Below are 13,837 nucleotides of genomic sequence, written 5' to 3'. Positions count from 1 at the left end.
CATTTTCTTAGTGGGCTCATTTTTTTATGAATGTTTTTTAACAAAGTGTTTTTTGTGTTACATTCTACGATGCTGCTGCCATGTAAGAGGTGTAAAATTTTGGGGTGCACATTTGGAGATATATAGTTGCTGCTTGTGAAAAGAGGTGTGGTGTTAAGAATGCACTGTGGTCATAAACAGGCCATGAAATATTTCGAGTGTTAATTTTCACGCTTTCTCTATGATGCACCAAAAAGATTATTAAGTCGAGCCCACATTTAACGGCCCACTTAAGACGAACTTTTGCTTATAACGAACGAGACCTGCGCGACCGTCTAAATATACATTGTTTCAATGGCACAAAATCACACGTATAACGAACGTCATTAAGCCCTGCTGATTAGTTACAGCGAATGGATGGCGTAAACCCGGCGCCGCGATGCGAGATAACCTGCCTCCGACCCCTTTGTGCGCCCGGCACGAGGCATGTTTTCTCGAGACTCATCGCAGTAGGGAGCCTACATGTCGCGCCCCCTCCCGGCTTAGGGTGGTGACTTCCTTTGACACAGCACATGCCGCCTCCCGCTAAGACCCATGTTGCCAGCGCGTGTGTTGTCATGGTTACGGGAAGACGCCGCGCCATCTTGTTCCCCGCCGTGCATAGGCGCGCATTAGCTGCTGCAGCAGTTGCGTCTTCATCGCCGTTCATCGTTGAGTGGGACAGTCATATGTTGTCGGTTGTTGCACTAAGTGCGCCAGGAAGCTTACGCAGCAGCAATGCCTGGGTGTTGCGTTCCGCAGTGCTCGAACCACTGCAGGAAGGGCACACGGATGTTTCGTTTCCCAGCTGACTCCAACCGAAGAAAACGTTGGCTGGCACAAGTAAAGCGAGACTGCTGGGAACCCACTGCTGCTTCTCGCATATGTTCTGTGAGTACCGTACCTTTTTCTCTTTTGTTACCTGCTCGCTTGCCATGTTTGGTGTACTGTGCTTCACGTTTACGATAATTAAACCACGGCCGCCTCGAACGGCGTGCGCGGCGTGGGTTTGATAACAGGCTACGCATTGCGGGCGTGGGTGCAATCTTCTCGTTAGTTTTTAGATGCGCTGGCGGCGTGTCTCGAGCACCAAGGGCGAGAAGCAACGGTTCGCATTCGCCCTCGCTGACTGTAATTCTCACGCGAGTGCACTCACGATATATTGGCGCCCGCTTCCTTGTTTGCGCTGTAATACATGCGCCAAGACTCATGTCAGAGAACATGACTGAGGTAGTGAAAATAAATTTCTACATCTCTCTGACATTGTACGTGTTCGCTGTTTCGTGAGCGCTGTGGTCGGAGGAACTTATTTCCAGTCAGGTCTGGTTATCTAGGCACCGTTCTGCTGTACGACGCTATTCGGTAGAAAAAGATTGGAAACCCAAGATCAGACTGAAAGAACACATTTTGTATATGCCCGTTTACTGGCATGCATATGAAGCCTTTAGGAAGCCCTTATCCAGTTTTTTTAGCTTGGCACTATAGCCTGGTAAAAGACTGCATGTGAAAACATTACAGCAGGTAGAAACAGCTCTGTAGTTGTAACGCTAGTCATGTTCCGGTTTGCAGCATTTGTCACAGTTATGTGCAGGTATGAATATACTTCTTGATGCTTATGAAGTACTTGCTGTCATTCATTTCAGGCACATTTTGAAGAAACAAGTTTCGAGCAAAACAGACAGGATGGCTTAAAGAAGCTAAGGCAAGATGCGGTTCCCACACTTTTTACTTATCGAGGTAAGCTTCTAATTTTGATCCATCTCTTAAATACAACTCTGCCTCATTCATATGAAATGTTTGCAAAGAAATTTGTCTACACGTATACGGTAGTGCTGTGGTTGCTTTGTGCAAGTTCAAAAATGTGCGCTCATCTGCTTTTAGAAGGCTGCAAAGAAAGGTTCATCACCATCAGCATTTCAAGGTCCATAGCAGGACGAAGCCTATCCTACTGACTTCCCTTTAACCGGTTCCTGTGCCATCTGTGGCCACATTATCCACACAAACTTCTTGGTCTATTGATATGGCTTTTATATCCAAGCATTCCTACAGCGCATGTTTGCATCAGCATCTAGATCCCTAGCTAGAAATTTGTTGGGATCCATGCAATTCATTTCTTGTGAAACTAAATCGCGGGCATAAAAAAAATATGTATATTGCACGTTATTGTAGGATCATGCATTCGAACAGCACCTTCAAACATAAAATCACCTTAAGCCGTGTTTTAACGGCTTCTGCATTACCTCTGGCTCATTTTTCACTGTAGATTGAAAAAAAATGAATGAATGACAATTGAAATCTTCCGTGTAAGCCATAAAGGTATAAAGTATGGCACTAAACAAAACTTTTGCCCCCTAACTCTCTGCCTACCCCTACTATATTTGCTTTTCTTGAACACCCACTGCTTCTCTAAGGGACTACTGTTTATCTTCTCTACACATTACATGCACTCATATATATGATACTAAGATCCAAAACGTAACACACAGATATAGCCTTGTATTCAAAGAGCACAAGGCCACCTATAGTGTGTTTTATACTTTGTATAGCATCGTTTTTTCTTTATAATTCACCCGACGCCTGCGAGAAAGGGGGCGTCTAGAATCAAACAAATATCCTGTAGCAGACTGCATTCTGTGCTGTCTCATTTGTTCTATGTCACCTGGCACAGAAGCTAAAATGGCAAAATTCAGGACGATTAGTAATTCTAGTTGCATCAATGGTACCTCAGCTGCTAACACAACCTGCTGTTGAGCACAATTTTGCACGACTGAATCATTGCCAGTCGTAGCATGCTTTCCGACGCTGTTAAATATGCACTGGCGGTAAGAAATCTAAAGCCCCCCAGTACAGCTTTGGGATCTTAAAACCCAACTGATATTACTACTCCTGAAGTTTATTTGGAAGTTTTATGCAGGTACTAGGTTGCTCTTCTGTAAATGCAGAATTTCTGCAGTTCTTGAGTGTAGTGCTACCCTATTGACTGAATTTTTTATTTCAGCCATCCTGAAACACCGGAAGCCTCCGAAGAAGCGGTCTTTCTTTCGTCCGGCCACGCCAACGCAAAGCCCAGTACTTGACCCCACTGGAAATGAACCATGTGGTAGTGCTGCTCTAGAGCCTGTCTTCGCATCAACAGCCGAACAAACACAAGACTCGGCTGTGAGTGACAGCATGAGTTCCCAGGACACTGTCAGTCCACTACAATGTGCTCAGGTACCAGGGTATGATCTACCTTTAACAACCACCTTGCTGCCGCCCAAAGCTGTCGACACTGTTATCTATGCAGACAGCGTTGCCCATTCCTTTCTGAGAACAGATAAAGCCAGTGGGGAAGATTCCACTGATGCAAGTCGACTTCTTCTGCCCGCAGCTTCACCCATGGAGGCCGAATCCTTAAGCGGTGAAAGGTCACAGCATAGTAATGAGCGATCAAGTAAAGAAATACCTCAAGCTGCATTCACACTTGGTTCAAGTACGGCTTCAACTGACTTGTCTCTTCAAAGACAGAATGCTGAGCTGAGAAAGAGAAATAAGGACTTGGCCCAAAAGTACAGAAACCTACAGAGGCTTCACGAGCAAACAAAGAGAAAACTGCGCAGTCTTGTAAAGAAGTCACAGTCGCCACAACAAAAAATGATAACCTTGGAACAATTACCGTTACTCAAACACGACCAGAGAAGGGCTTTGACGGTCAAAACTACGAAGGGCCTTAAGTGGTCTGAGAAGACTATTCGAGAGGCCCTTCAAATAAAGCACGCATGTGGAACAGCATCCTATGAATTATTAAGATCATTATCATATCCACTGCCATGCAATAGGACATTAATACGAAGGCTTCAAAATATTAAATTTTTGCCTGGAGTTCTTCATGAAGTTTTTAATGTCCTGAAATCCAAAGTAGCCACAATGCAAGACATAGAAAAAGACTGTGTGCTCTTCATGGATGAGATGGAAATCTCCCAAGGATTTGACCACGATCGCTCGCTTGATTGCTTTTTTGGGAGCACTACATTGCCGGAGTCCGCTACAGATGTTGCCAACCATGCTCTTGTGTTCATGGTTGGTGGCGTGAACACGAGATGGAAACAGGTTATCGCCTATCACTTCACTGGAAGGTCGATAGATGGCTCTATTTGAAGGACATTGTGTTCCACTGGATTGAGCTTTGTTTTCAAATCTCGCTTAGAGTGCTTGTTGTCACAAGTGACATGGGAGCTGCCAACCGTGCAGTTTGGCGCCTGCTTGGCTTGTCCAACCACAGAAACTCACAGACTGTCTGCTGTATTCCGCACCCGCACCTCCGTGGCAGGCAGCTATTCTTTATGGCTGACCCCGCCCACGTCTTGAAGAACATCCGTGCCCAACTACTCCGAGTGGGAGAATTCACTCTGAGTGAAGAAACTGTTAAGGAACAAAGTCTTCCTTCTGGCACTGTCAAGGTGGAGCATGTTGAAGCAGTGTTGAAGTACGACTGTCAAAGTGAGCTGAAGATTGCAAATAGGCTTTCGGAAATCCACATCAGCAGTGGAAATTTCACTACCATTGAACATTGCTGTGCAATTGTTCCGTGAGGCTCCTGCTGCTATCCGATATTTAATCCAACAAAAAATTTTGCCCCCCGAAGCAGAGGCTACAGCGTGGTTCTTTAACCTCGTGAGCAGGTGGTACACCCTTATGTCGGCCAGACATCCGGTTGTTGCTCTGAGCGATATAGATCCTTCAAAGCATAAAGAGGCCACTGCGCTTTTGGAACTGACGTGCAGCACTTTCCGTCAAATGAAAATGGGAGCAACGGCACATTGGAAGCCTTCACAAGCTGGCCTTCTGGCATCGACCACTGTTGCTCTCAGCCTGTCGCAAGACCTCTTGGACAACCAAAGCTACAAGTATGTGCTTCTTGGCCGGCTCGTACAAGATTGTCTCGAAAACATATTCTCTGTGTTGAGACTCAAGAAGCCGGTCCCTAGTGCATACGACGTTAAGTGTGCACTGAAGCTGATTTGTGTTGGACAGTTCATGCACACACCTACAAATTCTAGCTACGAGATTGATGACAGCTTGCATCTAGCTGGCCTCCTTGACCAAACTATACAGAGACATGAAGGACAAAACCAAGAGCCTGAAGAGCTAGAAAACCTGTTTGTGTGTGCTCTCACAGAAGCAGAATGTGACATTCTTGCTTATCTAGGAGGATTCCTGGTCAAGTCTGTCATGAAGTCCATTGGTAACTGTAGTGACTGCAAAAATGCCCTTGTTGGAGATGCTGCAAATCAGTATAGCAATCTTATTAAGCTTAAAGAGTACGTGAAAAATTCTGAGAACCTCATTTATCCAACGCAAGCAGTGATTAATGTCCTTATAGAATGTGAGGAGCAGTTTAAGACTTTTGCAGATATGAAGGAAATCATGGTGCTCAAAACCCCATTTGCTAGCATTCTGAATGCCCTGTGCAAGGCTGTCAAGTTGAACTTAGGTTGCTGTGAAACACATCATGCTCAGGCAGGGAAGGTGCTCCTGACAAAATATGTGAGGACAAGACTGAGGATCCATCTACGACAGCAGCATGCACGGAGGGTGGATGGAATGTCTAGCAAAACGTGCCGCAACAAACCTGGTCTGAACTCTGAGAAGGATGGTAACATCATATGCTTAGATGCTTGCAGTCAGCTAGTTAATGATTTGGCCTTGCTTTCGTTGTTTTTCTATAGTTTGACACAACTCAAGAAAATAGGGGAATGTCCTCAAAGAATTCTATCCAGCCAATGGCGCCAACCGATTTTCATGACACCATGTTTAATGCTGGGAAGTTGCATCGCTGGGAGTGGCAGATGAACGGCAGTTAACCGTGGCTTAATCGGATTGACCGCGTTGTCATGAAAATCGGTCACCGCTATTGGCTGGAGGGAAACGGTCGGGGGGCATCTGCCACTACTTCCTTGGGTTGTACCCGAATATAGCACTCTGACACTTTCACTGTGTATGTCGTGTGTACTTTGCTCGCCTGTAAATTGTTCACGTCTTTCAGCATATTTTTATGTCACCTCTCTGTAGCAAGCTGTTGCTTGCAAATTGTCTACACTAACCAATGAAGCTGCTTTGCTTCAGTCAGCATTTGGAAATAGCAAACTGATTTACAGTGCGTGCCACTAGTGTGTTCATCAAAGGTGAAGTTTTTAGGAGCAAGTGTTGGAACTAGATGCAAATGTGTAAACCACTGTTTCAAGTCTTTTGTGAAGTGCGTAACAGTCTTATTTTTGTGGCTGGAGCATCACTACCATGCCTTGCATTATTTAGGGGCTGTAAAACATACGCTCCCACAGAGTTGCCGTGGTGTTTCTCATTATCATTTGGGTTGTTTGCATTACTAGTCCTGCTAATTTAGCCCATTTATTGTGTCCTCTGTACTGCACTCATGCAATTTGTTCATGGCTATCAGTATATTTTGTTTTATGTAGAAGTGTTCATTGAGCAACGAAGCTGCTTTACTTCGGTCAATGTTTAAAAATAATAAGCCTGTTTGCAATTACACCATTAGTGTGCGCACCAGATATGTTTTACAGGAGTGACTGATATGTGTACAAAAATTTCACTGGTTTCACAGATGCTGATAATGGAAGAATGTAATTTCATATGCACTTTAGCTGGCTGCGGATGCTTATATATTCTGTCAGTTTGCTTGAGAAAGAATATGAGCACCTCCCCTTTAATTGACAGTTGCCAGAAGTGTGTCGGCAATAAAAGAAGCTTCTTGAATGTTTACACGAAGGCGTCTGAAAATGTCATTTGGTTTCTTGATTTTAGGTTTTCTCACTTGTCCCATTGTTTGTATTGCTCCTCTTTCTCTGATTCCATTCCAGCAAGTCTCATGTTACACTCTGAACATTTGAGCCTCCTACTGAACACCCTGTGTAAGTTAGTTTCTCAGCACACGTGGAAAAATGGTAGGCAATGTGAAATGAAGCACTGCTTTAATGTTAACTCAATGGCAATCTGTACAAAACTAAGACGCTTACAACACTCGATCTTAATTTGTTAACATCAGCCTCAAGATTCCCTAAATTGTTTTTAAGTATGTTTATACCTTTTGCTGAAGCTACAGTGTGCTAGTATGGGGTTGCATAGCTCATTGCGTAGAGCATGTGTAATTGCTCACAGAAGAGCAAAATGCACAAACTAATGGTACATTGCACACGCAAATGCCATTGTGATGTCGGTAATAGAACTACTGGGGCACTTAAGTCTCTTCCCGTGCTGGGAATGCATAAGCATTAGGTGCTACTGTTTTGCTTCTGTTGCGTGGTTTTATTTTGAACCTACATAGACCAGCGTTAGCTCGGTTTACCGTTCCATTTTCGATTCTACTCATCGAGACCTTTCAACGATATATGATGACGCTATTGCATTAGGTTCAATTTTAAATCAAATAACTAATTAATGGTAATTAAGACCTGCGATTACTCCGGTGGAATTATACTCGACATAAGCTATCCAACGATATATAGCTTGATGATGGAGCATAACGATTGATTTTTAATCACGGTTATCTAATTAATGGTCGGTAAGACAAGATTAGTTCAGTGCAATTGTACTCAACATAAGCTATCCAGCGACTTAGTGATGTAGCGTAAATATCAATTACATTACAATTAACTAATTACCGGTAATTAATTGAGACCTAAAATTAGTCCGGTGCAATTATACTCGACATAAGCTATCCAACGATAGAACACTTGCGGCGATTATGCCCGACATAAGCTACACAGCCACTACGGCCACATTCTGTACAGGCCGCGCATGAACCAAGTAATTGATAAGCATTAAAAAGTGGGCCTGCGTGATCTTTTGATTACCGTCATAACATTAAATTCTGAACGCCCAACACCTAAGCTCGGTTAGTGCTCATCGTGAGGAGGAACCCTTTTTACGTAATTGATAAGCGCTGCCTTTTGGCATGATGACGCGCGCAGAGGAGAGACCCGTTCGGAGTGTAATGCACCGTCGCTGAGAACTGCTCTATGTCGTCGGAACGGCGTCATCTGTTGGTACTAACTTCGAAAGAAACGCCGATAAACTAGAATATAAACTAATGTTGTAGATCGCCCCAGCGACCACGCCACTGAAAGCCGGGGATGCTCTCTTCAAGGGGAACAACATGGCTGCCCGTCATGTTTAGCGGCCGTTTTCGGCAACACTGGGAGAGATGTCACCACCCTAAGCCAGGCGGCCTGTATGTAGGCTCCCTACATCGCAGGTCAACTGCCCGCCCCGTTTCGCGTTGCTCTCGAGCGCACTACCCTTTCAACGCCGACGCTCCTTCCAACATCGCCCTCCCGCCCCGCTCGCAACTCCGTTCCCCTCTCCTCACTCTCTTGCAAATCCGCGCGTGGCCTCTGCGAGCAACAACTTCGCCGACGGTGCCAATCGCGGAGGCTACGCTCCGTGAAGCAGGCCTTCCGTGGGAGCCAAGAGGTGGCTGCACTGTCACTCACGGACGCCCCTCATTGGTCTCTCCGCTGGCGTTGTGCTAGCTCGATTGGCTTGATTGCCGTCTGCACGTTGCATGTCTACTTCATCGCGCGCTTTTTTCACTCTTGTTGCGGTACGGACGTTTTGATGGCTTCGTTCAAATCTCGGGCCCTGGTTGTAGTTTGGGATGGCGGACGGGAACACCGTGCCCATTTTCCATTGTATTCAGCGGTAGAGATGATGGAAGCGGCCTGGGCGGAGGTGGCGGCCACTGGCGAGCGGAACTGCATCCGCAAGGCCAGCTTCGTCGACACAGTGTCCGATTCCGAGCCTGATGCTTTGGAAGATCACCAGCCAGGCGGCGATTTGTGGCAGCGCGTCGTTGACTACGACATGAAGGTCATGACTTTGAAATGATTTTATTTCTGTCGATGACTACGCCGACACCGCAGAACGGTGCACGGACGAGGGCATCGTTTCTGAACTGCAGGACGAGAGTGACGCGGAGGAATCAGACGATGAAACTTCGGAGCCAGCACCCATAAGCGCTCCTGTAGCTATGAGCTACATATATAGAGAGCCTCAGACAACTTGTCTATGCCAAGGGTCTCGGCGATAGCACGCTTCTGCTTTAAATAAACTGTAAACCTCCCTCATCGGATCTGCGCTGCAGAAACAGACGTCCATCACGGACTTCTTTGCAAAGAAAAAAATTTGTGTTTTGACAAGCAACTGTCTTTAAAGCTGTGGTCCACTTACTACGAACTTCGGGACATAACAGACTCCGCGTGATGCTCATGTTCGTTATAAGCGGGCTCGACTGTATTTGCTTTTTTTTATGAATAAAGTGCATGGTCTTACAATTGTGGATTTCCGAAAAATTTTCTGTCCTTATGTATTTAAGGCAGCTTCTTTCCTGATATGGAGCATTATCTTGACAAAATATATTTAGGGATTGTGAAAGAAAGTGTTAAATTTTTGTATGACCTTTCTTAAGGTTCCTTTTGTGGGTTTGCGTCACAAGTGCTGCGGTGTTCGTTTTTCTTTGCTTCTTGTTCACGTCAGCTTGAAATAAAGTGCAATTTTCAAACACAATTTTACTTTATGGCGATATTAGCCCTAGAAAAAAATTTTATATATTAATACACCCATTTGTAGTTTAGCTGTCACTCGATCATTTTTCCTTACCTCATTTTCTCTCAGCCATTAGTTTGCTTAAACGTAAAGCAAACAACTTAATTTGTGTGTGCACCTCGTTTTCACATATCACGTTCAAGATGTAAAGAATTGTTTCCGCACATTATTTGCCCATAATACTTACACAATTTGTACACAAAATTTGTAAGAAAAGCACTTCCTTCTCTCTGTCTTGATTGTGTATTTGATACAAATGAGCATTGTAACTGTAATATACACTTTACCAGAGGCATCACTTTTGCAATGCTTGCCACATTGTATGCATTCCACAAAACGTCGCTTCACACCTCAATTTCTAGATTCACTTTTAGAACACATAGAACTCTTGGCTTCATCATGCTTTCTCTTAAGTCCAGCTTTGCATATATTGCACTTCATCCTCGCTGTAAGGCATATTACTGTGCACTATATGTAAGAGAATGAAACTCCAATGGAAGGCTGGAGCACCGAGTAATCTGCCACCTGGCTAAATTTGGTGGTCACGAATTATTCGTGAAATGTCACTTATGCTAGATTCCCAAAGCATTGACCTTGCGAAAAGATTTCAATGTTTTTACTCGTGCTGTGGCATGTTCGTAGACTGTCATAAAACCTTAAAAACTGCAATTCACACATGCTCACGGTTGAGAGAAAAGATGGACACAACTACTAGGACTGGCATAGAGGTACGGCTATGTATAGACAGTGTCAAAGGAGGGCTCGCTAAACTAGAAATGAAGTTGCTTGGTTACTGCATGTTAGAATCGTGACTGCTTAACTAGTACTTTGCTAGAAATGAAGTTGCCTAATATATACACAATATATTATCTTTAGTTCAGTAGGCCATTCTTTTCGTAACAATTTGTGACACCTCAATGGCATTCATGGTTTGGGGTCAAGGGGCATATGTTTTGGGAAGCATTCGTGGGAACTTGACAATGTTGCGTATAGGAACTACAGTAAACTTAACAGATCTTTAATTCGAACTTCAGGGCATCGGAAATTCACTTACTTATTCAATAAAACTCTTGTTACAATCAATTACAATATTATCTTTATTCACTATACTTTTTCTCATTTGAACAGCTTTTTGGTTTCAATGTTAATGCTAAAAGAATGAAACTTGAAATTTATAAAAGTAATGTCTTTTATATGTTGCAGTTGATTATCAGTAATTTAAACTTGAAGGAGCCTGAGAATTTGTTCAAATTAGGCAGAGTTTGAAATAATGGAAATCTCTTTAGTAGACCTGCTGTGGACTAGACCAAACCCAGCAAACTGGTACTTTGAATCAGAGAAGTTCAAATTATATTGAGTCTACTTCTTTGTAGTTTCTTGTGTTTAATTAATAATTAGTTAATGTTTTTTTTATTTATTGGTTGCTTTCCACTGTAATAGAGCCATATTTAGCTGTCTCCGTCAGTCGTACCATACAATAGGCCTGGTGCTTAGTTACTTCTTTTTTGTGCTTTCTCGGATTGCCAATATTAATTTCTGGGCTGCCAAAGAAGTGCAATTTCTTGGCATAAGCACGTAGAGTGGAACTGGTCGATGTGAAGTTGCGGGCATAGACTGCTGTTCTGTTAATTTCAAAATGCACAGCAAGCCTGTGCATGTTTTTGTTATCCCTGTGATCGTTTAACCTTTGCAGCTTGTTTTACAGTTACGGGCAGAGGTCTCCAAAGGCTCTGTTGGTGCTTCAAGCATGCAGGTGCAAAGCGCGCCCTAGAGTGCCTGATTTAATTCCCGTGCATCCGAGAAAATGGGTCCCCAGCTTACTCCTCCACAAGTGTGGTCCCAAGCTGTTATCAGATAAAAGGCTATAGCTGTTTGTGTCATCACAACCTGGCCATTGGGTTGTGAACAAAGTGGCCATTGTGGCAGGTGGCAGTAATGACTGGCCCTGAGAGGTTGCTTGGGAACATCGATGTTGGTCGCACAAGCTTCACTGGTGGCCGCACTTGCCGTAGCAGGGCAGTGAGGCATCATTTACCTGCTGCACCATTGTACCAGGTGTGATATTAGGACTCCCAGAGGTCTATGAATAATAATAATAATAATAATTGGTTTTTGGGGAAAGGAAATCGCGCAGTATCTGTCTCATATATCTTTGGACACCTGAACCACGCCGTAAGGGAAGGGATAAGGAGGGAGTGAAAGAAGAAAGGAAGAGAGTGGTGCCGTAGTGGAGGGCTCCGGAATAATTTCAACCACCTGGGGATCTTTAATGTGCGCTGACATCGCACAGCACACGGGTGCCTTAGCGTTGTTGAGAATTGCGATTTTTGCATATATGAACATTAACTCATTAACACTATTGCACCATACTTATAATGCAGAGTTTAGGTGCCGCCACTAGTTTTTTTGTATATATACTTTGTGTTAGATGGGAACCGGGGCCAAATGGACCTTTGAATTTATTAACAAAAAGAAGGCGTTACTTTCTGTGATGGGTGTCCTTTCATCTTACAAAGCAACAGCCTATAACTCGTATTGTCTTTTGTTAGCAGGTGCCGCGGTCGTTCAGTGGTTATGGTGCTCGGCTGCTGACTCGAATGATGCGGGTTCAATCCCGGCCGTGGCAGTCGAATTTCGATGGAGGCTAAATTCTAGAGTCTCATGTACTGTGCGATGTCAGTGCGCGTTAAAGAACCCCGGGTGGTTAAAATCTCCGGAGCCCTTCACTATGGTGTCTTATAGCCTGAGTCATTTTGGGACGTTAAACTTCCTAAACGAAACCAAACCATCTTTTGTTACCGCCCGTGGCAATAATGACATGGTTAGTGAAGCAATCTCCTGTGCATTCAGCTCTGGGCTCCTCAGCTAAATGAATTTTGTAGACGTTTTGAAAAAACAAAACAAGCACATCATAAAGTTGCATTTTTACTTTTAAATCGAAAAGCAACTTTGAAATCATCATCAAAAATTTTTTTTCTGTGTTGGCACTGGGTAGATGGAAAATAGAATTCTTGTCGTGTAAGAATACAACACTTTCATTCATTATTTTTAGGTAGTGTGAAAGTGCTAAATTTTTCTATTTTATTGATAACATCAGCTCTTTTTTTCCTCTAGTGCGAAATGTGCTTCGATGTTTGTTATTTCTGCTGGCTTTTATTGGTGTAAAGTGCCCATTCTGCTGATGCAGTTTCACATTATAGTCATAGAAGGAACTTCTGATCTGCCATTTCATATCTTGCATCTCCTAATGATATTTAATATGCAGCCTCATGGTATTAGAGTAAGGGTTGCTAAGTTTGAAATGAAATTCCTTGATTCCTATCATTTGCAGTGATGGTGGGGACTGTCAGCTGGCAGCTGCCTTGCTACATATGTAAATCATTGCAGTTTGTGCAAATATAATATTTCAGTGAAGGCATGAAGAAAGTTTGAAGTAAGTTTTTATTAATCCAGAAACCAATTCATGTACTGCTGAAAGTATTTTACTGCAGCAAAATTTGGTCTTTTGTCTGGAAATTTAAAACCTTACAGCCAACAGTGATCAACATCTCCAAAGGTAAATTAGAATCTTTTCAGTACTTTTCAGCACTAACATAATTCTTATTAAAATTCTTGCATATAGTCAGTGAAAAAAACAATAACAAAAATATCACTGCACCAGATTGAGTGCTGCATTTCGCCTCTTTATCCACTCTTCATCATGCTCCCCTTCATACCCACCCTCTTCTCCTCTTTCATCCTTTTTTTTATTATCATTTATTATTACCTACATTTCCCTTGATCTCCGTACCAGCTGCTACAATTTCTGAGTAGCTCTTTGTTTTCGCACTCTCTCACCTGAACGATTATTTTTTCATTTCTCTCTGCCCCTATTTTTGTCTCCTTCTTCACTTCCAGGTATTCCATAAAACTTTATGCTCACTTTTTTTTCAGTATATCCAGCTCAGCCCAACCAGTCGTACCATGCCACCTGTCGCAGCTCCCCATGTGTGGACGCATAGCCTTTCAAACACATCTTCGCTATCTGTGCACACATGCACTGCTCCGATTCCTTTCTACTGAACTGGCGCATATCTTTTCACAGCTTTGCGGGTCAATGGGTTAATCCTCTTTGGCAGCCGTCATGCCTGGACAAGGTTCACGCCTCCCATCCTAACACCCTTCCCACTTCTCGCCATCCTCCTCACCGGGCCGTTCTCCTTGGAGTGAAGGCCCTACG

At 43.6% G+C, this 13,837-nt stretch overlaps 1 protein-coding gene across 1 annotated transcript; it reads left to right on the top strand.

Moving 5' to 3' along the window:
- The first annotated feature begins 492 nt into the window (after window positions 1-492).
- On the top strand, window positions 493-13,827 carry LOC144108283 (uncharacterized). Its single transcript, XM_077641551.1, has 5 exons — window positions 493-909; window positions 1,662-1,755; window positions 3,017-3,879; window positions 13,150-13,174; window positions 13,703-13,827. The coding sequence occupies exons 1-5, from the start codon at window positions 757-759 to the stop codon at window positions 13,825-13,827; spliced, it is 1,260 nt and encodes a 419-aa protein (XP_077497677.1). The 5' UTR covers window positions 493-756.
- Window positions 13,828-13,837: the final 10 nt, after the last annotated feature.

The sequence above is a fragment of the Amblyomma americanum genome, chromosome 10, assembly GCF_052857255.1.
Source record: "Amblyomma americanum isolate KBUSLIRL-KWMA chromosome 10, ASM5285725v1, whole genome shotgun sequence".
Taxonomy (NCBI): domain Eukaryota; kingdom Metazoa; phylum Arthropoda; class Arachnida; order Ixodida; family Ixodidae; genus Amblyomma; species Amblyomma americanum.
The sequence above is the reverse complement of the archived record's forward strand: the minus strand, read 5'-3'. Positions and strand labels throughout refer to the sequence as shown.